The sequence below is a fragment of the Scyliorhinus torazame genome, chromosome 6 (genome assembly GCF_047496885.1).
Source record: "Scyliorhinus torazame isolate Kashiwa2021f chromosome 6, sScyTor2.1, whole genome shotgun sequence".
NCBI classification, from domain to species: Eukaryota; Metazoa; Chordata; class Chondrichthyes; order Carcharhiniformes; family Scyliorhinidae; genus Scyliorhinus; species Scyliorhinus torazame.
Genome location: NC_092712.1, coordinates 119,622,986 through 119,646,930, shown reverse-complemented (window position 1 = coordinate 119,646,930; position 23,945 = coordinate 119,622,986). Strand labels below are relative to the sequence as shown.

General features: G+C 46.1%; 1 protein-coding gene across 2 annotated transcripts in view; it reads left to right on the top strand.

Annotated features, from left to right (window-relative positions):
- kat2b (K(lysine) acetyltransferase 2B) overlaps window positions 1–23,945 on the top strand; it is a 153,172-nt gene that overhangs the window by 121,173 nt on the left and 8,054 nt on the right. Inside the window, exons 13-17 of one of the 2 annotated variants that reach the window (XM_072508734.1) lie at window positions 7,045–7,188; window positions 11,028–11,142; window positions 11,282–11,318; window positions 17,271–17,334; window positions 17,435–17,519. In XM_072508734.1, the coding sequence (XP_072364835.1) occupies window positions 7,045–7,188; window positions 11,028–11,142; window positions 11,282–11,318; window positions 17,271–17,334; window positions 17,435–17,519 (445 nt within the window). Of the gene's footprint in view, window positions 1–7,044; window positions 7,189–11,027; window positions 11,161–11,281; window positions 11,319–17,270; window positions 17,335–17,434; window positions 17,520–23,945 lie in introns of both variants that reach the window. The other variant, XM_072508733.1, reaches the window with a different exon arrangement.

Genomic DNA, 23,945 nt, shown 5'->3' with positions numbered 1-23,945 from the left:
GGTGCTCTTTCCAAGAGCCGGTGCAGACTCGATGGGCCAAATGGCCTCCTTCTGCACTGTAAATTCTATGATTCTGTAAATTCTATGAGTGAGAGTGTTTCAAGTGAGAGTGTGTGTTGTGAGTGAGTTTGTGTTCTGAGTGAGAGAGTGAGTGTTGTGAGTGAGATATTGTGTGTTGTGGGTGAGTGTGTTGCGATTGAGTGTGGTGAGAGAGTTTGTGTTTGAGAGAGAGTGAGAGTGTTGTGAGTGTGTGTTGAGTGAGAGTGTTGTGAGTGAGAGAGTGTGTTGTGAGTGTGTGTTGAGTGAGTGTGTTGTGAGTGAGAGTGTGTTGTGAGTGAGAGAGTGTTGTGAGTGAGAGTGTGTGTTGTGAGTGAGTGTGTGTTGTGAGAGAATGTGTGTTGAGAGTGTGTGTTGTGAGTGAATGTGTTGTTAGTGAGCGGGTGTGTTGTGAATGAGAGTGTGTGTTGTGAGTGAATGTGTTGTGAGTGAGTGTGTGTCTGTGTTGTGAGTGGGAGTCTGTGTTGTGAGTGAATGTGTTGTGAGTGAGTGTGTTGTGAGTGAGAGTGTTGTGAGTGAGAGTGTGTTACGATTGAGAGTGTGTGTTGTGAGAGAGAGTGTGTTGTGAGAGAGTGCGGTGAGTGAGAGAGAGTGTGTGTTTGAGAGAGTGTTGAGTGAGAGAATGCGTTGTGAGTGAGAGAGTGTGTATTGTGTGAGAGTGTGTTTTGAGTGAGTGAGAGTGTGTTTTGAGTGAGTGAGATTGTGTTGTGAATGAGTGTGTTGTGAGTGATAGTATGTGTTGTGAGTGAGCGAGTGTGTTGTGTGAGAGAACGTGTGTTGTGAGAGAATGTGTTGTGAGTGAGTGTGTGTTGTGAGTGAGAGTGTGTGTTGTGAGTGAGAGAGTATGTGTTGTGAGTGAGTGTGTTGTGTGAGTTGTGAGTGAGAATGTGTTGTGAGAGAGTGTTGTGAGTGAGAGCGTGAGTGGTGAGTTTGTTGCAAGTGAAAGTGTGTTGCAAGTGAGTGTGCTGCGAGTGATGTGCTGCGAGTGATGTGCTGCGAGTGTTGTGAGTGAGTGTGTTATGAGTGAGTGTTGAGTGAGAGTGTTGTGAGTGAGATTGTGTGTTGTGAATGTATGTTGTGAGTGAGAGTATGTGTTGTGTGAGAGTATGTTGTGAGCGTGAATGTCTTGTGAGTGAGTCTGTTGTGTGAGAGTGTGTCGTGAGTGAGACGGTGTGTGTTGAGTGAGAGAGAGCATGTGTGGTGCGAGAGTGTTGTGTGGGAGAATGTGTTACGTGAGAGTGAGTGAGAGTGTTGTGAGAGTGTGTGTGTTGTGAGTGAGTGTGTGTTGTGAGTGAGAGATTGTGTTGTGAGTGTGAGAGTATATGTGTTGTGAGTGAGTGTTTCAAGTGAGTGTGTGTTGCAGGTGATGTGTTGCGAGAAAGTGTGTTGTGAGTGGGTGTGTTGTGAATGAGTATGTTATGAGTGAGTGTTGTGTGTGTTGTGAGAGAGTGTGTTGAGTGAGAGTGTGTGTTGTGAGTGTGTTGTGTGAGAGTGGGTGTTGTGAGTGAGAGATTGTGTATTGTGAATGTGAGTGTATGTGTTGTGAGTGTAGGGGCAGCACGGTAGCATTGTGGATAGCACAATTGCTTCACAGCTCCAGGGTCCCAGGTTCGATTCCGGCTTGAGTCACTGTCTGTGCGGAGTCTGCATATCCTCCCCGTGTGTGCGTGGGTTTCCTCCGGGTGCTCCGGTTTCCTCCCACAGTCCAAAGATGTGCAGGTTAGGTGGATTGGCCATGATAAATTGCCCTTAGTGTCCAAAATTGCCCTTAGTGTTGGGTGGAGTTATTGGGTTATGGGGATAGGGTGGAGGTGTTGACCTTGGGTAGGGTGCTCTTTCCAAGAGCCGGTGCAGACTCGATGGGCCAAATGGCCTCCTTCTGCACTGTAAATTCTATGATTCTGTAAATTCTATGAGTGAGAGTGTTTCAAGTGAGAGTGTGTGTTGTGAGTGAGTTTGTGTTCTGAGTGAGAGAGTGAGTGTTGTGAGTGAGATATTGTGTGTTGTGGGTGAGTGTGTTGCGATTGAGTGTGGTGAGAGAGTTTGTGTTTGAGAGAGAGTGAGAGTGTTGTGAGTGTGTGTTGAGTGAGAGTGTTGTGAGTGAGAGAGTGTGTTGTGAGTGTGTGTTGAGTGAGTGTGTTGTGAGTGAGAGAGTGTGTTGTGAGTGAGAGAGTGTTGTGAGTGTGTGTTGAGTGAGTGTGTTGTGAGTGAGAGAGTGTGGTGAGTGAGAGTGTGTTGTGAATGAGTGTGTTGTGAGTGAGAGCATGTGTGGTGTGAGTGAGAGTGTTGTGTGTGAGAATGTGTGTTGTGAGTGACAGTGTGTGTTGTGAGTGACAGTGTGTGTGTTGTGAGTGAGAGTGTGTGTTGTGTGCGAGAGTTTGTGTTGAGTGAGACTGTATGTGTTGTGAGTCAGAGTGTGTGTTGTGAGTGAGAGTGTGTTGTGAGTGACAGTGTGCGTGTTGTGAGTGAGAGTGTGTGTTGTGAGCGAGAGTTTGTGTTGAGTGAGACTATGTGTTGTGAGTCAGAGTATGTGTTGTGAGTCAGAGTGTGTTGTGAGAGTGTTGTGAGTGAGAGCATGTGTGGTGTGAGTGAGTGCATGTGTGTTATGTGTGAGAATGTGTGTTGTGAGAGAATGTGTTGTGAGTGTGTTGTGAGTGAGTGTGTGTGTTGTGAGTGAATGTTGTTAGTGAGCGAGTATGTTGTGAATGAGAGTGTGTTGTGAGTGAATGTGTTGTGAGTGTGTGTGTTGAGTGGGAGTCTGTTGTGAGTGAGTGTGTGTTGTGAGTGAATGTGTTGTGAGTGAGAATGTGTGTTGTGAGAGTGTTGTGAGTGAGAGTGTGTTGCGATTGAGAGTGTGTTGTGAGAGAGAGTGTGTTGTGAGAGAGAGTGCGGTGAGTGAGAGTGTTTGAGAGAGCGTGTATTGTGTGAGAGTTTGTTTTGAGTGAGTGAAATTGTGTTGTGAATGAGTGTGTTGTGAGTGATAGTATGTGTTGTGAGTGAGCGTGTGTGTTGTGAGAGTGTTGTGTGAGAGAATGTGTTGTGAGTGAGAGTGTGTGTTGTGAGTTGGAGAGTATGTGTTGTGAGTGAGTGTGTTGTGTGAGTTGTGACTGAGAATGTGTGTTGTGAGAGAGTGTTGTGAGTGAGAGCGTGAGTGGTGAGTGTGTTGCAAGTGAAAGTGTGTTGCAAGTGAGTGTGCTGCGAGTGATGTGCTACGAGTGTTGTGAGTGTGTGTTGTGAGTGAGTGTGTGTTATGAGTGAGTGTTGAGTGAGAGTGTTGTGAGTGAGATTGTGTGTTGTGAATGTATGTTGTGAGTGAGAGTGTGTGTTGTGTGAGAGTATGTTGTGAGCGTGAATGTCTTGTGAGTGAGTCTGTTGTGTGAGAGTGTGTCGTGAGTGAGACGGTGTGTGTTGAGTGAGAGAGAACATGTGTGGTGCGAGTGTTGTGGGAGAATGTGTTACGTGAGAGTGAGTGTAAGTGAGAGTGTGTTGTGAGAGTGTTGTGAGAGTGTGTGTTGTGAGTGAGAGTGTGTTGTGAGTGAGAGTGTGTTGTGAGTGAGTGTGTTGTGAGTGAGCGAGTGTGTTGTGAGTGAGAGATTGTGTGTTGTGAGTGAGTGTTTCAAGTGAGAGTGTGTGTTGCAGGTGATGTGTTGCGAGAAAGTATGTTGTAAGTGGGTGTGTTGTGAATGAGTATGTGTTATGAGTGAGTGTTGTGTGTGTTGTGAGAGAGTGTGTTGTGAGTGAGAGAGTGAGTTGTGAGTGTGTGTTGTCTGAGAGTGCTTGTTGTGAGTGAGAGATTGTGTATTGTGAATGTGAGTGTATGTGTTGTGAGTGAGAGTGTTTCAAGTGAGAGTGTGTTGTGAGTTAGTGTGCTGTGAGTGAGTGTGTTGTGAGTTTGTGTTGTGAGTGAGAGAGTGAGTTGTGAGTGAGAGATTGTGTGTTGTGAGTGAGTGTTTCAAGTGAGAGTGTGTGTTGCAGGTGATGTGTTGCGAGAAAGTGTGTTTTGAGTGGGTTTGTTGTGAATGAGTGTGTGTTATGAGTGAGTGTTGAGTGTGTTGTGAGAGAGTGTGTTGAGTGAGAGAGTGCGTAGTGAGTGAGAGTGTGTTGTGAGTCTATGTTGTGAGTGAGAGTGTGTGGTGTGAGAGTGTGTTGTGAGTATGGTGTGAGTGTTGTGAGTGAGTGTTGAGTGAGAGTGTGTTGTGAGTGTGAGATTGTGTGTTGTGGGTGTGAGTGTATGTTGTGAGTGAGTGTTTTAAGTGAGAGTGTGTGTTGCAGGTGACGTGTTGTGAGAAAGTGTGTTTTGAGTGGGTGTGTTGTGAATGAGTATGTGTGTTATGAGTGAGTGCTGTGTGTCTTGTGAATGAGTGTTGTGAGTGAGAGCATGTGTGGTGTGAGTGGGAGTGTTGTGTGTGAGAATGTGTGTTGTGAGTGACAGTGTGTTGTGAGTGAGAGTGTGCGTGTTGTGAATGAGTGTGTTGTGAGCGAGAGTTTGTGTTGAGTGAGACTGTTGTGAGTGAGTGTGTTGTGAGAGTGTTGTGAGTGAGAGCGTGTTGTGAGTGAGAGTGTTGAGTGAGAGCATGTGTGGTGTGAGTGAGTGCATGTGTGTTGTGTGAGAGAATGTGTGTAGTGAGTGTGTTGTGAGTGTGTGTGTTGTGTGAGAATGTGTGTTGTGAGTGAGAGGTTGTGAGTGAGTATGTTGTGTGAGAGAATGTGTGTTGTGAGTGAGACTGTTGCGAGTGAGCGTGTGTGTTGTGAGTGAGAGTGTGTTGTGAGTGAATGTTTTGTGAGTGAGAGTGTGTGTTGTGAGTGAATATGTTGTGAGTGGGAGTTTGTGTGTTGTGAGTGAATGTGTTGTGAGTGAGAGTGTGTATGTTGTGAGTGAGTGTGTGTGTTGTGAGTGAGTCGGTGTGTTGTGAGTGAGAGTGTGTGTGTTGTGAGTGTATGTGGTAAGTGAGTAAGTAGCCTGAGAGTGAACCGGAATAACACACTCCGATGGTCATCTTAATTGCTCATTATTTTAAGTGATCAATTTATTGCTTTGACAATGTTTTATTTTTGCTCAGCAAGTTGTTTCTTTTCTTTATATTTCAACATTTTACTGAAATCAATGTTGTGCTGATCTTTATATTTTTGAGATTTGCTCATCAGTACCTGAAATGAGAAAAAAAATTGAAATATGGACCCTTGCATGAAAAGGTTAGACAAGCCTGATTTACCCCATGGTCTGATGTTACATATCTTGCACTTCACAAGAATATAAAATATAATAGACACTGGTATTTCTATTAACAGTGGGGAGAAAGTTTAAAAAAGAGTGGCATTTAGAAATTCATGGCATTTTTCCATGTTTGTCCTGACTCTTACGCTAAGGTTAAGGCAATTAAGCGGGAGGGGACCTACGGAAATTCATGCCTCGGAGTCTAGTAGAGCAGGAAAACATTGTGTATCCAGGTAGAATGAGTTATTCATGGGTATTGATGTATTGGCATCTTTAATGCAAAAAGAAAGTTCAAGCATAAACGTCAAGCATAACCTAATCAAGGATAATAGTTTTGTTGTTGATTGTATGTTTTCGATTTTAGAATATTTTACACATCTAAATATTGTAAATTTATTATTGCAATGAAGAGAAATTTTCATTCCAATTTCAGAGTATTTTTTCTAAATGGGCTGAGTGATTAATAGCAGTATAGTGCACACTAAACCAAGTAGGATTGTACCAAATTTGCATTCATCTAAACCTAGCAGTTGCAGTCAACAATGTGTCCTGCAATCTCTCAGAGTATGTAAATATTGCCGTCTGATACAAATTGTAAATCTGAAACTATTCAATAAAATAGCCAGACCTAAAATCCAATCAATTTAATTAGTTTACACACTCAGAAGATCAATGAACACAGAATCCCTACAGTGCAGAAGGAGGCCATTCAGCCCATCGAGTCTGCACCGACCTTTCGAAAGACCACCCGACCTAGGCCCAATCCTCCACCCTATCCTTGTATCCCCACATAACCTTTGGACACTTAGGGCAATTTATCATGGCCAATCCACCTAGCCCGACATCTTTGGACTGTGGGAGGAAACTGGAACACACAGAGGAAACCCACATAGTCCATAGAACATACAGTGCAGAAGGAGGCCATTCGGCCCATAGAGTCTGCACCGACCCACTTAAGCCCTCACTTCCACCTTATCCCCGTAACCTAAGAACCCCTCATAACCTTTTTGGTCACTACGGGCAATTTATCATGGCCAATCCATCTAACCTGCACGTCTTTGGACTGTGGGAGGAAACCGGAGCACCCGGAGGAAACCCATGCAGGCACGAGGAGAACGTGCAGACTCCGCACAGACTGAACCAGCAGGGAATTGAACCTGGGACCCTGGCGCTGTGAAGCCACAGTGCTGTCCACTTGTGCTACCGTTCTTACACAGACACAGGGAAAGCGTGGAAACTCCACGCAGCCAGTAACCCAGGTCAGAATGGAACCTGCGTCCCTGGCACTGTGAGGCAGCAGTGCTAACCACTGTGCCATCATGCCAACCTGATGGACTTTAATATTGTTAGCCCGAGCTTTATCACATTCCACACTATTAATTTCAGTTTTGGTTCTGTTGCATGAAACTTTGATGTCCTCTCTTTGCATCCCGGCAGAAATATATTGATTTTGTACATTAATCATCTCCTGTTGAATTGCTGTAGAGGGGGGAATTCTCCATCCGTTCAAGGCAGCGGGATTCTCTGGTCCCATTGCAGTGAATGGGAGATTTGGCTGAGCGCCAAATTCTCTGTCCACGTGAGCAGTGGTAGTGGGGTGGACTCACAACAGAGAATCCCGGCCAGAACGAATCATTTTTATCAACAAGCTTCAAAAAACTATGACAAAGTAATTCTCAACATAATTGCTTTTGAGCAAATTAATATTTATTTAGTTCTTCTGTACATTGAATGGTAAAAAGAAAAATATGTGACATTGTCCGTTGTTTCAGGGATTCTCCAAGGATATAAAAGTTCCGAAAGTCAAGTATGTTGGTTACATTAAAGATTACGAAGGTGCCACTCTGATGGGCTGTGAACTGAATCCACGGATTCCATACACTGAATTCTCTGTGATTATAAAGAAACAGAAAGAGGTGACTGCTTGCCTGTTTTTGCTGACACTTTGCCTTTGATTCTCCGTTCCCTCACGTCAGTGAGATTCTCCGTTCCCCCTGCAGTGAATGGCGATTTGGCTCAGCGCCGAATTCTCAGTCCTCGCCGGCAACGATAACGAGGCGGACTCAACGGAGAATCCTGCCCTTTACTTTTGATTAGTTAATTTTTTTTTAAAGTGTATTTCCCCATCTCCCTATAAGGTGGGCAGGCAAATGATCAATTTTCAAGGACAAAAGTGTGTAATAATGTTGTTTGTACTGCTGCCTTAAGATTAAGTACATAAAGTATTAATAATATACAAATATATTATTCATCAGATGAGCAATTTCTCTTTATTAAATTTTACCAATTTTAAACAAAGAAAAACTAGTATTTTTATAGCACCTTTCACAATCACCGAACATCACAAAGTGCTTTACTGCCTATGATGTATTTTGGAAATGCAGGAAACCTTTGCAGAACTTAACTTCTCCTTCCTAAAATGTTTAAAAAGCTGACAACTGGTAATACAGATTTTATTTCCCAGTAATTTACTGCTACTCATTACTCAATGCACTGTCAATGATTATGCCATGCTCTTCCTATTAAGGCAGCCACCCCTTTATGTTTTTCTGTCGCATCTGCCTTGTGACTCCACCTTCTGCAGCAAAGCTTCTGAAATTGCTACCGGGCAGCACGGTAGCATTGTGGATAGCACAATTGCTTCACAGCTCCAGGGTCACTGTCTGTGTGGAGTCTGCACATTCTCCCCGTGTGCGCGTGGGTTTCCTCCGGGTGCTCCGGTTTCCTCCCACAGTCCAAAGATGTGCAGGTTAGGTGGATTGGCCATACTAAATTGCCCTTAGTGTCTAAAATTGCCCTTAGTGTTGGGTGGGGTTACTGGGTTACGGGGATAGGGTGGAGGTGTGGACCTTGGGTAGGGTGCTCTTTCCAAGAGCCGGTGCAGACTCGATGGGCCGAATGGCCTCCTTCTGCACTGTAAATACTATGAACTATGAAAATTGTCCTTCTTAATTCATAACCAAGTTTTTTTCCTCAGCAATACTTAAGTCTCTTTATTTCCTGTGCATTTTCCCTCAATGCTTGTCTATTTTACACCAGTGCCATCACCCCCAACCTTGTCCTCCCTTTCCATTCCACCAGCCCCTCCATTGACAAGATTACATTCCACCTCTTAAAACATAAGTCCCTTACCTTCCCCCTCTCCTATCTAGAATTTCTTCATTTTTTCACCACCCTCTTTCTGGCACCCTGCCCTGAAACTGTGGCAGATATACAAGCTTTCCAATCACTTGGCTTTGTGCAGGGTCTCAAGCACTCCTTCCTCTAATCGATCTCTACATTTGGGAAACCAAAGGCAACCCCTTTGCCAAACATTGTCCCCGATATTTACGCAGACAAGGAAGTAGAGAGGATTGTCGAGAAACCTGGCAAGACCAGGGATAGAGAGATTTTGCTGAATGTAATGGCAGGATCTCATTATACGCTGTAACCTCTCCTGTCTGAGATGCTTGGAAGCAAATCATTTCTGGATTTCCAGGCGACATGGTAGCTCAGTGGTTAGCACTGTTGCTTCACAGCACCAGGGTCCCAGGTTCGATTTCAGCCTGGGTCACTGTCTGTGTGGAGTCTGCACGTTCCTCCAGTGTCTGCGTGGGTTTCCTCCGGTTTCTGACCACAAGTCCCGAAAGACATGCAGTTCGGTGAATTGGAAGCTCTGAATTCTCCCTCTGTGCACCCGAACAGGCGACTAGGGGATTTTCACAGTAACTTCATTGCTGTGTTAATGTAAGCCTACTTGTGACAATAAAGATTATTATTATTAGATTTGACAATATTCTAGAATAAAAATTAGAATTTCTGACCACAAGTGAGTGAACTAGAGATGTAAAAAGGTGATAAAACATAATAACCAGTAATAAAATAGTTTCACTTATCCAAAAACTGTTGGGGGGGGGGGGCGGGGGGGAGAGTGAGAATTTTTTGCTACCATTTTCGGGGGTGGGATCAGCGGTGGGAGCAGTAAACCCCATGGGGGTCCCAAAACGTATTGTACGCCAGCGGGATTTGCCAAAGATGTGCAGGTTAGGTGGATTGGCCATGATCGCTGCGTGCAGTTATGGGGATAGGGCGGAGGAGTGGGTCTAAGTAGAGTGCTCTTTGGGGGGTTGGTACAGACTTGATGGGCCAAATGGCTTCCTTCTGAACTGTAGGGATTCTATGGGATTCCCAGTTGCAATTGTTCCCACCTTCTGCCGATGACTTAATGGGAATCCTGGCTTTGAACGTTAAGATGCCAATTTGAATGAATTTAAATATGATTATCAGGCTTTTACCTCCGAACGTTTCTCCCCCACCCCACTCCATTCGATTGTTCATATCACGGTGGCATAATCATGCCGGGTGACCTACAGGGTGCACCTGGTGAGCAGAACCCTGCAGAGAGTGTATCCCCAGGGCAAGAATGTCATGCCTGGGCAGTACTCTGGCACTGCCCCCAGCATTGCTCCCTACCACTCCATAAGAAGTGCCGGCGGCAGTGCTGGGAGTGGGTGTTGCACGATGAGAGGGGGTTCTATTTCTTTTTTTTTTTTTAAACTCAGGCCGCCTTTAAAAAGATCTTTTGCACACAAAAGTTGGCTCCCACCAGTGTGACATTGTGGGACCTAAAAGATCCTAAAAATACACCGGCGGAAGCTGTCCTTGGGGCTTACTGTGACACTGCAGAAAAATCAGAAAATTGCGTCCCATGTTCTGCTTCTAAAGTACCGTACTAAAATGATGCTGTGTCTGCTGAAAACATTTCCAGACAACTGGTGTTTCTGCACAATAGATTTCCGGACTGGAGAGGTTACAGTATAATTTACTTTTGGGCAGTCTGGCTAACACTTGGGAAAATCAGCAGAGGAGATTGCAACCGGGGATGCATGGGGATGATCCCAAGCAATTGGGATCACGGCTCTGGCGCCAGTTTGGGGTATTCAGGAAGTCACAGGACAGGCATCAGCTGTGGCTGGGTGCAGGTTTGGTATCAGACTTCAAATTGAGGTCGGAGGTGGTGAGATCGTGACCAGTGTTACAGAGAGACCGCGAGTAGAAGAAGGGAGTTCCAATGGTTTGCAGAGCACTCCTACTCCTGGCAGGAGTGCTGTAAAAAGCACTTCTGCAAGCAGCTGCTCTCATCTCCATTTTGCTGCTGGATTTCTGTTGTCACTTTTCCTGGCTACTACATTTGTTTTTTTAATGTCACCCATAAAGGGGCTCGTTTATCTTTCAATCTCAAATCTGAAGAAGGTCAACACCATAATATTAACTTGTCTTTTCTCTGTACAGTTGTTGATGATCCTGCTGTGTATGTCCAATATTTTCTCTTTATTATGTCATTGTTCGTAGAAGAATAGAATCCCTACAGTACAGAAGAAGGCCATTCGGCCCATCAAGTCTGCACAGACCGTTCGAAAGCCCACCCCACCTCGACCCTTGCAACCCCACCCAAACTTTGGGCACTGAGGGGCAATTTATCATGGCCAATCCACTAACCCGCACATCTTTGGATTGTGGGAGGAAACCTGAGCACCCGGAGGAAACCCACGCAGACATGGGGAGAAAGTGCAAACTCCACGCAGACAGTCATCAAAGGTTGGAATTGAACCCAGGCCCCTGGCGCTGTGAGGCAGCAGTGCCTGCCACCGTGCCGCCCCACTAAATCTTTTCTTTGCGGCCTGTGTGTGGTCTGCGGAGTGCAGTAGTTCAAGAAACTGTTCAAGCTATTTCTTATCCCTCATTAATTATAGTGCTGCTTCTCTCCTTTTTTAAGATCATAAAAAAGCTCATCGAAAGAAAACAAGCACAAATTCGAAAGGTGTACCCAGGTCTCTCCTGCTTTAAAGAAGGAGTGCGACAGATTCCTATTGAAAGTATACCTGGAATAAGTAAGCAACCGTGCACAGGTTTGATGTATTTCCACTACTCTTTATAACAGCGCCTCCTTATCTTACCAAATGCCAATCTTTAAAATTAAATGCAATCTTAATGGACTTGAGCTGAATGACTGATTTCACTTATCTACAGGGGAATCTGGTTGGAAATCTAGTGGAAAAGAAAGAGGGTAAGTCTGTTTTGAAAAATAGGTATAGCCGCACAAGATATCTTTTAAGTAGATTGTACAAAAGCAGAATAGTATTGAGATGACATTGCATATGCCAAATGGAATTAATAGTAGATTATTTTTGGAAGAACCTAAAACATGGTTCAGCTGTATTCTCATTGTTACATACAAATTAGGAGTCTTGAAGCTGTCCTCCATTCAATAGGATCATGGCTGATCTGAGTTTAACCTTAGTTCCACATTCCCACCAACCATCAATAACCTTTCTCCCTCTTGCTCATCAAGAACCTATCTAGCCATGCCTTAAAAATATTCACAGTTATGGTCCCACCAATGCCCTGTACAATTGAAGCATTAATGCGCTAATTTTGAAATCAATTCCCCTTACAATAAACAATAGCATTCTATTCGCTTTTCTCCCTGTGTATCCGAATAGGCGCTGGAATGTGGCGACTAGGAGCTTTTCACAGTAACTTCATTGTAGTGTTAATGCAAGTCTACTTGTGACAATAAAGATTATTATTAATTACTTGCTGTACCTGCATAAAAAACGTTTAGAATCATGCACAAAGGCATCCAGATTCCTCTGCATCTCAAAGCTCTACAATCTCTCACCATTGGACAATTTCACATTTTCCCACATTATACGTCATTTGCAAGTCTTTGCTCACTCACTTAACTTATCTATGCCCCTTTCCCTACTGACTAGGGGCTTTCCGCAGTAACTTAACTGAAGTCTACTTGTGACAGTAAGTGATTATTATTATCTTTTTGTCATCAGCAAATTTAGCAACTGGGTTTTGTGGCAGGCGCTCCTAGCAGGATCTTCCGGTCCTGCCAATGTCGTTGTCTTCCCTCCCCCCCCCCCCACCCACCATTGCAGGGTTCCCTGACGGCGCAGGGTGCAAACAACGGAAAACCCACTTGATAGGAGCGGGACAGGAAGATCCTGCCGCTGGCTAATGGCGGGCCGCCTCAGTCGCCACACACACACACACCCCAAACCGTAAATCTATTCATTCAAGTCATTTATATAAATTGTGAAGAGTTGACGCTGCAGCACTGATCTCTGTGGCACACCACGGGCGTGATTCACCTGATAAATATCTATGTCCGGTTACAGGTACGTTTGCCGGGGTATTTGTGAGAAACACAGCGCTTTTTAATGGCACTTTGCCATTTTTCTTGGCCTCGGGGAGATTCTCTCCACTGACAGCACACTTAAGAGTGATTTCCTGCCATGAAGATGTGGCATTGCCGGGGTGCCAGTCTGGCAGTAGCCAGGTGCCGGGGGAATGCTAGGCTACTACCCTGCCCTGTCCCCGACCACCGGGGGGGTCTCTAATGGCCTGGGAGAAACCCCCACCTGGTGTTTTGACGCCTGGTCCACATTTGTGTGGACCAGTGCCAAAAGACGCCCTGGCGAGGTCGGGCATGGCCATTGAATCCCGAGCGCCGGGAGAAGCCGGCGATTGTACATTTAAATGAGTCATACGGTTCATTTAAATATGCTGATCTGGGTCATGCGCCATGAGCATGGGATCTCCCCTGAACATCACAAAGGCTAAAGTCCTCACCCAATCTACACCAAATGTATCAAATCCCCATATATTATCCATAACTGCTGGACCAGCCACATAAATGCAATTTATTTAGTGCAGGTGAAGAGGCTGGGTATTCTGTAATGAGTGGCTCACCTCCTGACTCCAAAGAACTTTCCAACAATGGCACAATCAGGAGTATGAATGAATACTCTCCACTTGCCTGGAGGAGTGGAGCTGCTACACTAGTCTAGAAGGTCAACTCCATTCAGAATAAGCAGTTCCATTTGATCAGCACTCCTCCATTGTACCATGGCTGGTGTATGTACCTTCTACAAAGTGCATTACAGTGAGTCACCAAGGCTATGTCTTCGGCAATACCTCCTAAACTTCACCATCTAAAAGAAGATGAATAGCACATGCTTGAAAGCATAATCACTTCCATGTTCCCCTCCAACTAACATATCATCTTAACTTGGACATGTATTGCCATTGCTTCATCATCTCTGGATCCACATTCTGGGCCTCTATACCAAACAACAGCTTCACCACATGGACTACAGCAGTTCAAAGTATTAACGGGCAATACATGCTTTCCTTGTCAACAAATTCTATATCCCAAGAATTAATTTGGAAAATACTCACATTCAGAAGATCACCCATCTTCTCTTAACCTCACACACCCACTATATGTCCCACTGTTGCTGAAACCTTTGTACATGTTTTTGCCATGTTCAGACTCAATTTCTTTACAGACCTCCAAGCGTGTCTTCATTCTTAAAGTGCACTTGTTCAAAACTCAAATTCCTAACTTCTGACCACTTCCCCGCACAGTACCGTGCTCTGACCTCTCTCCCCAGCAAAGTTGTGAAGATGTCAATCCAGGATGGTATGTTACTTCACTGATGCCATGGTCAAGCACGTCACTAGGTGGCTACAGAGCATCCCAAGAGACATGGTGAACAGCCAGCACTCATGGTCCACATAGGTTATTCATGAAGGCTCCGGCTTCTCAACCTCGTCCCTCGCCTGAGGTGTGGTGACCCTCAGGTTAAATCACCAACCGTCAGCTCTCCCCCTTAAAGGGAAAGCAGCCTATAGTCATGGGGCCATGACGACTTTACTTTGTGTATCAACAACATAGGTAGAAAGAGGATTGTGGTCCTGCAGTCAGAATTTAAGGAGCTAGAAACAAGCAAACAGGACCTCAAAAGTGGTAGTATCCAATTACGCCTGGTACAACATGCATGCAAATATAAAAAGAGGAAGGTAGAGTAGATAAATGCATAGCTGGGATGATGGTTCAGGAGGGAGGGCTTTAGATTCTTGCCACATTGGAACCAGTTCTAGGGAAGATGGGACCTCTACAGGTCCATGGGTTGCTCCAAAACAGAACCGGGGCCAGTTTCATTGCAGGACAATGGCCTAGTGCAGTTGGAGAGGATTCAAACTAACTTGGCAGTGGTGTGGAAGCCAGGAAGTGTACAAGAGATGGATACCAAGGAGCAAATACTGTAATATTAAGAGAGACAGAGAGCACTAGAGTTAGAAATCTTTTCAGCAGCAGGAAGCCGAACTCGCCGGCGAGAACGGTGCCCTGATCTCTAAATGAGCTTGAACATCCCCCTGCACCCTCCACTCACAGACAAATGCCACCCCCAGGATACATGGGCATTACTCCCTCCAAATGAGTTCACCCCGCTATGGGGTCACTTGAGGGCCCACCCTCACTTTCAGGCTCCTCCTGCTCACTCCCCCAACCATTATGAAGCCGCTTCAATCCCCTACCCCTCTTCACCACCCCCTTCATGGGCATGGCCCCCCTCAGGCCCTGACTCGTGGCAATGCCAGCCTAACACCCAGGTACCCTGGTATGGCACCCCGGCAGTTGCTGGTTTGCAGTGCCAGGTTGGCACTTCCCAGGTGCCAGGTTGGCACTTCCCAGGTGCCAGGTTGGCACTTCCCAGGTGCCAGGGTACTACCCTGTCCTATCCCCGACCACTTGCGGGCACTCTAATGGCCTGCAAGATCCCCAGAGTGGCCATTATGCCTGGCCTCCACTTGTGGCGACCGGGACTAATCAGCACCCGAGTGTGGCTGGTGACTCCACGATGCTGGGAGAATGCGGCCTCAAGTAGGCTATGCATATTTAAATGAGCGTGATTATCTGGGATCATGCCCAGTGAGGGTGTGATCCAGATCGTGCCGGGCACCGCAAGTTGGGTGACTCGCGTGAGGTTTTGCCCTGGGCGCAAAATCCAATTTGTGCCACTCCCACGATACTTCCGGCTTGCTCGGATCGGTTCTGGGCGCAAAGTGGGGGGATATCACGCCCCATGTATGTGAATGTGTAGAGTGTGATAAATATGATTGATGAGGTAAGAGTGCAGGATAACCATGTGGAAATATGATAACATTGACCTTGTTCAAAGAAGAGCAGAACTACCTATTAAATATATTTGGGTACAAGGTGTTCAGAAATGGAAGAGGGGTGGCAGCATTGATCAAGGAGAACTTTGCAATGTTGGACAGAGAGAATGTCCCAGATGGATCAGGGAAAAAAATCAATTGGATAAAGCCAAGGAATTAAAAAGTTTCAATTATATTGCTAAATTTATTAAATTTGCAAGGAAATTACAGAGAGGTAAAATAAATAAATATAATTATCCAAATATAGACTGGGATAATGTAAAAAGCAGAGAGGAGCAAAAGCTACTCGAGTGCAATCGTGACAATTTTCAAAATTAATATATTTGTAGTCCAACAAGAAAAGAAGTACTGCTAGACCTGGTTCACCCTAATGAGGTAGACTAAGTGGATCAAATATCAATAGCGGAACATTTAACGGACAGTGATCATCATATATTAAGGTATAGGTTGGCAATGGAAAAGAACAAAGAACAATCCATAGTAAGAATAATTAACTGGGGCAAAGCCAGCTTTAATGTGGTACGGATGGATGTGGCCCGGATAAATTGGAATCAAATGTTGGCAGGCAAAACTATAACTGAACAACTGGCTGCCTTGAAGGAAGAGATAATTTGATGACAGTGCTGAAATGTTCTCACGAAAGAGAAATTTAGGGCAATCAAATCCAAAGCTCACTGGATGGTGACAGAGTGAGAGGGTGTGATTCAACTCAATGGGAACAAAGTCCCAAAGGGAGCGTGTTTAGCCAGGTGTTTCCAGGCACTTGCAGCACTGAGAAACACATGTCTAAATAATGCCACTCGCATGAAATAAGAGACCTCAGCGGGGAACACACGGCTGAGGCTAGACATAGCCCTGTTTTCTACAACAAGGATCTTAATTCGCTGGAAGTCCTCAGTATAGCGAGAGATCGGGATGCCGCCACCACCCCCTCCCCAAGGCACAATGGAAGGGGCTCTGCCCCCCGTCCTGCACAGGGCATTCCTATCCCGATCGCACCTGCGCAAAGAATGTCACCTTGACAGGGCCAACCTGGCACTTTGGAAGTACCCCTGCCAGCTGACAGTGCCCAGCCACTAATCCCCTTTGAGATCTCCACGAGTGCTGTTCCGTCTGGTCCCCGTTTGTGGTACTGAACAGCACTTGCCCGAGGCCTCCGAGGCGAAGGGGATAGATCCCAATGCATCAGGATTAAAGATATGCCACATGTTAGCACAGTCGATAGCACTGTTGCTTCACAGCGCCAGGAACCCAGGTTCAATTCCCGACTTGAGTCACTGTCTGTGCGGAGTCTGCACATTCTCACTATGTCTCCCCATGTTTCCTCCGGGTGCTCCGGTTTCCTCCCACAATTCCCGAAAAGACGTGCTTGTTAGGTGAATTGGACATTCTGAACATTGGACATTCAGTGTACCCGAACAGGTGCCGGAGTGTGGCGACTAGGGAATTTTCACAGCAACTTCATTGCAGTGTCAATGTAAGCCTACTTGTGAGACTGATAAAGATTATTATTAAGCCCAGGAATTACAGGCCAGTTAGTTAGGCCTGGCAGCATCGGTGGATTGAGAAACAGTTAACATTTGGAGTCTAGATGACTCTTCTGCAGAACTGCACTATCATCGCATTTGTATGTGCATTTAGTGCAGGAATTTTAGAGTTTCAGTTATATGTTCAAAATATTAGACTGGATACTTTAAAAGGTTTAAGTTTTCATTGCCAATAGGCTAAACCTTGCACATGGGGTTATTACTATGAAATAAACATTTTCAGCAAAACCAGTGTGCATTTCAGGGATGGTGATGACTTTTCTTAGGAGGAGTTAGTAGTTCAGTAAAAAATAAATACATTTATAAAGCATAAGTTGTGTTGTTTTGAACTTGCTATAATCGTTTCTTTTTTATATTTGCTTCAGAAAATATGAACATTTGAATTAGGAGATTCCATTGCAGCTTTAAAAAACAATTTGACTGCTTTGTTTCAGAAAAGACTCCAGAGACCCTGACCAACTTTACAATATCTTAAAGAACATCCTACAACAAGTAAAGGTAGAGACCAAATCTGATCTTGGTATTTACAGCTGTTTACTTATTTTACATCTAATATTGTCACTTGAAATTAAAAATCTGAATTGTTCTGAATTAACAGAGTCACCAAAGTGCTTGGCCATTTATGGAACCAGTTAAGAAAACCGAGGCCCCTGGTTATTATGAAGTCATTCGCTTTCCAATGGGTATGTAAGAATTATAGTATAAAGCTTCAATGACTAGCTCATGGGGTCCTAATTTATCCGTTTTAGAATTCCACTTTGGAACCTGACCTAAAATTGATCTTCATGCTATTTGTTGAAAATTTACCAATTTGCCGTGAAAACCATTGAAGAAAGGAAATTTTTTATGAAGGTACAAAAAAGGACAGAGCTTATCCATCCAGACACAGTGCGCTCTATGCCATCATGATCCTCCACTCACCCGGTCTTCTGACATGGTAGCAATAACACATAGACCAGCTTATGCATTAGGATCTCCGAGCTCCACAAAAGGAGGAATTTACCTTTGCAATCCTCTTCATTTTAGCCACCAGCTCATATTGAGCAATGGTGAGTGCATGGTGCATACTCTGGACAGTTTTGTCAAAAATGTCTGCCCATTGGTAAGCCTAGAAAATATTGTCATCACTATAGCAATGATGGCATTGGGGTAGTGTCCTAGGCCTAACTATCTTTAGCTGATTCAACTTTCCTCCATCATAATTTGCAATTTGAAAGAAAGAAGGTAGAATAGGATGTAAAGGTGTTACAGTTAAATAAAGGTAACAACAGGGGCATGAGGGAAGAACTAACAAAGATCGACTGGGAGCAGAACCTAGTGGGAAAGACAGTAGAACAGCAATGGCAGGAGTTTCTGGGAGTAATTGAGGACACAGTACAGAGGTTCATCCCAAAGAAAAGAAAGGTTATCAGAGGGGATTAGGCAGCCATGGCTGACAAAGGAAGTTAGGGAATGCATCAAAGCAAAGGAGAAAGCCTATAATGTGGCAAAGAGTAGTGGGAAGTCAGAAGATTGGGAAGTCTACAAAAACAAACAGAGGATAACAAAGACAAAAATAAGTAAAGAGAGGATCAAATATGAAGGTAGGCTAGCCAGTAACATTAGGAATGATAGTAAAAGTTTCTTTAAATACATTAAAAACAAACGGGAGGCAAAGGTTGACATTGGGCCGCTCCAAAATGACGCTGGTAATCTAGTGATGGGAGACAAGGAAATAGCTGAGGAACTAAATAAGTACTTTGCGTCAGTCTTCACAGTAGAAGACATGAGTAATATCCCAACAATTGAGGAGAGTCAGGGGGCAGAGTTGAATATGGTAGCCATCACAAAGGAGAAAGTGCTAGAGAAACTAAGAGGTCTAAAAATTGATAAATCTCCGGGCCCAGATGGGCTACATCCTAGAGTTCTAAAGGAGATAGCTGAAGAAATAGTGGAGGCGTTAGTTATGATCTTTCAAAAGTCACTGGTGTCAGGGAAAGTCCCAGAGGATTGGAAAATCGCTGTTGTAACCCCCCTGTTCAAGAAGGGAACAAGTAAAAAGATGGAAAATTATAGGCCAATTGTTGGCAAGATTCTAGAATCCATCGTTAAGGATGAGATTTCTAAATTCTTGGAAGTGCAGGGTTGGATTAGGTCAAGTCAGCATGGATTTAGTAAGGGGAGGTCGTGCCTGACAAACCTGTTAGAGTTCTTTGAAGAGATAACAAATAGGTTAGACCAAGGAGAGCCAATGGATGTTATCTATTTTGACTTCCAAAAGGCCTTTGATAAGGTGCCTCACGGGAGACTGCTGAGTAAAATAAGGGCCCATGGTATTCGAGGCAAGGTACTAACATGGATTGACGATTGGCTGTCAGGCAGAGAGTTGGGATAAAAGGTTCTTTTTCGGAATGGCAACCGGTGACAAGTGGTGTCCCGCAGGGTTCAGTGTTGGGGCCACAGCTGTTCTCTTTATATATTAACGATCTAGATGACGGGACTGGGGGCATTCTGGCTAAGTTTGCCGATGATACAAAGATAGGTGGAGGGGCAGGTAGTATTGAGGAGGTGGGGAGGCTGCAGAAAGATTTAGACAGTTTAGGAGAGTGGTCCAAGAAATGGCTGATGAAATTCAACGTGGGCAAGTGCGAGGTCTTGCACTTTGGAAAAAAGAATAGAGGCATGGACTATTTTCTAAACGGTGACAAAATTCATAATGCTGAAGTGCAAAGGGACTTGGGAGTCCTAGTCCAGGATTCTCTAAAGGTAAACTTGCAGGTTGAGTCCGTAATTAAGAAAGCAAATGCAATGTTGTCATTTATCTCAAGAGGCTTGGAATATAAAAGCAGGGATGTACTTCTGAAGCTTTATAAGCATTAGTTAGGCCCCATTTAGAATACTGTGAGCAATTTTGGGCCCCACACCTCAGGAAGGACATACTGGAACTGGAGCGGGTCCAGCGGAGATTCACACGGATGATCCCAGGAATGGTAGGCCTAAAAAAAAAAACATACGATGAACGTCTGAGGATTCTGGGATTATATTCATTGGAGTTTAGGAGGTTGAGGGGAGATCTAATAGAAACTTACAAGATAATGAATGGCTTAGATAGGGTGGACGTAGGGAAGTTATTTCCATTAGCTGGGGAGACTAGGACCCGGGGGCACAGCCTTAGAATAAAAGGGAGTCACTTTAGAACAGAGATGAGGAGAAATTTCTTCAGCCAGAGAGTGGTGGGTCTGTGGAATTCATTGCCACAGAGGGCGGTGGAGGCCGGGACGTTGAGTGTCTTTAAGACCGAAGTTGATTAAATTCTTGATTTCTCAAGGAATTAAGGGCTACGGAGAGAGAGCGGGTAAATGGAGTTGAAATCAGCCATGATTGAATGGTGGAGTGGACTCGATGGGCCGAATGGCCTTACTTCCGCTCCTATGTCTTATGGTCCAAGGTAAAAAATGGGATTGTTCGCTGATGACCTATGCCAAATATTATCTTGATGTTGGAACATGTTGTGGAAGTATGCAGAGTATTCAGGTTGAGAGGTCAGTCAATGCGTTACCCTGATTTGACGGCAGCACTGCTCTCAGTTTAGTTGCCGATTGATTTATATTTTCTGTTTGAGTTTGTACAGGTGTTTGGTGGTTTGTCGAGTTGGGTAAAGTTAATGAAGTTGACGAGGGGAGGTGCTGCATGTGGAAAAAGCCTCAGTTGATTTCAAGAGCTCTGTTCAGAGCACTTGTTCCCGTGTATGGTTGCCCTTGGTCAGCAATATGAGATATAGATGGAGTGGAGGCAAAGAGGAGGATAAGCTGCTCTCCCCGAAAATACGAAGCCGGGGAGAAGGGGTGTCAGCGAGAAGTGTTTCTCTGGAAATATTCAACTCAAACCAGGAGCAGTATTGCAAAGCCCTGTGCCAAGTTGCAACCAGACTCCTCCACGCTGCTGACATGGTTTTCTGATAGGCCTGCAGATGCAGCAAGGATTCTAGTGTACATTTCGACCATCCTTTTTCCGTAAACCACCTCACTGAAGTTCTGATCTGAGTCCAAAGGAGTAGAATTCGTGTGCAGCCTCACTGTCCGGCGGTATACTTTTCCCTTGCCATGGCTGAGGCTGCTCATGCCCAGAGTGTTATATACAGATCCTTCCTCTATGCTACCGTCTAAATTATGTAAGGTTCAGTAACTGAGCTGGTGTCGGTGAGTATGAAATCGAGTGATAACGTTTCTTTTTCATCAGTTCAATATGGAGGAGTACTGATTCTGAAGAACCCCTGCACAGACCCTCGTAAGGCAAACTTTATCCTCTCCAGTTTAATGAACTCTGCCATTTCATTTATCCAGGCTTCCACACTGGGGGGCTTCGTGTCCTTCCATAATAACAAGATCCTCCGCCGGGCTACCAGGGACGCAAAGGCCAGAATACCGGCCTCTTTCGCCTCCTCCACTCCCGGCTCGTCCGTTACCCCAAATAATGCCAACCCCCAACTCGGCTTGACCTGGACTTTCACCACCTTGGACGTAGTCCTCGCAAGACCCCTCCAAAACCCCTCCAGTGCCGGGCACGACCAGAACATGTGGATGTGATTTGCCGGACTCCCCGAGCACCTCCCACACCTGTCCTCCACCCCAAAGAACCTACTCATCCTCGCCCTTGTCGTATGCGCTCTGTGAACGACCTTGAATTGTATTAGGCTGAGCCTGGCGCAAGAGGAGGAAGAATTAACCCTACTCAGGGCATCAGCCCACAGACCCTCCTCTATCTCCTCCCCAAGCTCCTCCTCCCACTTGCCCTTTAGCTCCTCTACCGCAGCCTCCTCATCTTCTTTCAGCTCCTCGTAGATCGCCGAGACCCTGCGCTCTCCAACCCACACACCCGAAATCACCCTGTCCTGAATCCTCTGTGCCGGGAGCAACGGGAATTCCCTCACCTGCCGCCTCACAAACGCCTTCACTTGCATATACCTGAATACATTTCCCGGGGGTAACCCAAACTTCTCCTCCAGCGCCCCAGGCTCGCAAACGTCCCGTCTATAAACAGGTCCCCCATTCTTCTGATCCCTGCCCGATGCCAGCTCCGAAACCTCCCATCTATCCTTCCCGGGACGAACCAATGGTTCTCCCGAATCGGGGACCAAACCGAGGCTCCCATCTCGCCGCTATGCCGTCTCCACTGCCCCCAGATCTTCAACGTTGCTGCCACCACCGGACTCGTGGTGTACCTTGTCGGCGAGAGCGCGTCACCAGCGCCCTCAGGCTCGTGCCCCTACAGGACGCCATCTCCAACCTCTTCCACGTCACCCCCTCTCCCTCTATTACCCACTTACGGATCATCGCCACATTGGCTGCCCAATAGTAGCCGCACAGATCCGGCAGCGCCAGCCTTCCCCTGTCCCTGCTACGCACCAAAAACACCCTCTTTACCCTCGGGGTCTTATTTTCCCACACAAAGCCCATGATGCTCCTACCTACCTGTTTAAAAAAGGCCTTGGTAATCATAATGGGAAGGCACTGGAACACAAAAAGAAACCTCGGGAGGACCATCATTTTAACCGACTGTACCCTGCCCGCTAGCGAGAGTGGCAGCACATCCCATCTTTTGAAATCCTCCTCCATCTGCTCCACCAACCGCGTCAAGTTGAGCTTATGCAGGGCCCCCCAGCTCCCAGCCACCTGGATCCCCAAGTACCGAATGTTCCTTTCCGCCCTCTTCAATGGTAGGTCGTCTATCCCCCTTCCCTGGTCCCCTGGATGCACCACAAAGAGCTCACTTTTCCCTACGTTAAGTTTATAGCCCGAGAAGTCCCCAAACTCCCTTAGGATCCGCATGACCTCCACCATCCCCTCCACTGGATCTGCCACGTACAGCAACAGGTCGTCCGCATACAGCGACACCAGATGTTCCTCTCCCTCTCGGACCAACCCCCTCCATTTCCTGGACTCCCTTAGTGCCATGGCCAAAGGCTCGATTGCCAACGCAAACAAGGGGGACAGGGGGCACCCCTGCCTCGTCCCTCGGTACAGCCGAAAGTACTCCGACCTCCGCCGATTCGTAGCCACACTCGCCACCGGGGCTCTATATAGGAGCCTGACTCACCTGATAAACCCCTCCCCGAACCCAAACCTCCGCATCACTTCCCAAAGATACTCCCACTCCACCCGGTCGAAGGCCTTCTCCGCGTCCATAGCTGCCACTACCTCCGCCTCTCCCTCCACCGATGGCATCATAATCACGTTGAGGAGCCTCCGCACATTGGTGTTTAGCTGCCTGCCCTTTACAAATCCCGTCTGGTTCTCATGAATCACCCCAGGGACACAGTCCTCAATTCTCGTGGCTAGCACTTTTGCCAGCAACTTAGCATCCACATTGAGGAACGAGATCGGTCTATACGACCCACATTGCAGTGGGTCCTTCTCCCGCTTCAGAATCAGCGAGATCAGCGCCCCGGACATTGTCGGGGGCAGGGGCAGGGCCCCCCCCCTCCCTTGCCTCATTGAAAGTCCTTACTAACAACGGGCCTAGCAGGTCCACATACTTCCTGTAAAACTCGACCGGGAACCCATCTGGCCCCGGGGCCTTCCCCGCCTGCATGCTCCCCAATCCTTTAACCAACTCCTCCAACCCAATTGGCGCTGCTAAACCAGCCACCTCCTGCTCCTCCACCCTCGGGAACCTCAGTTGATCCAAAAATCGTCGCATCCTTACCCAGGTTTGACCTGATGCCGGGTCCAGAGTCGATGTTCAGGACTCCTTCGGCAATTCCATCCTGACTGTATGCTACTGTGCCGCCATCTTTGGTGGGTCTGTCCTACCAGTGGGATCGGACATATCCAGGGATGGTGATGTCTGGGACATTATGTGTAAGGTATCATTCTGTGAGTATGACTATGTTGCTTGACTAGTCTGTGGAACAGCTCCCCCCATTTTGGCACAAACCCTCAGATATTAGTAAGGAGGACTTTGCAGAGTCAACCTGGGATGAGTTTGCAGTTGTCATTTTCAGTGCCAAGGTCGATGCCAGGTGGTCAATTCCCTTTTGACTTTGTAGCAGTTTGTTACAACTGAATGGCTTGATTGGTCATTTCAGAGGGTATTTAACATTTAAAGGTGGGTCTGGAATCAAATGTAGG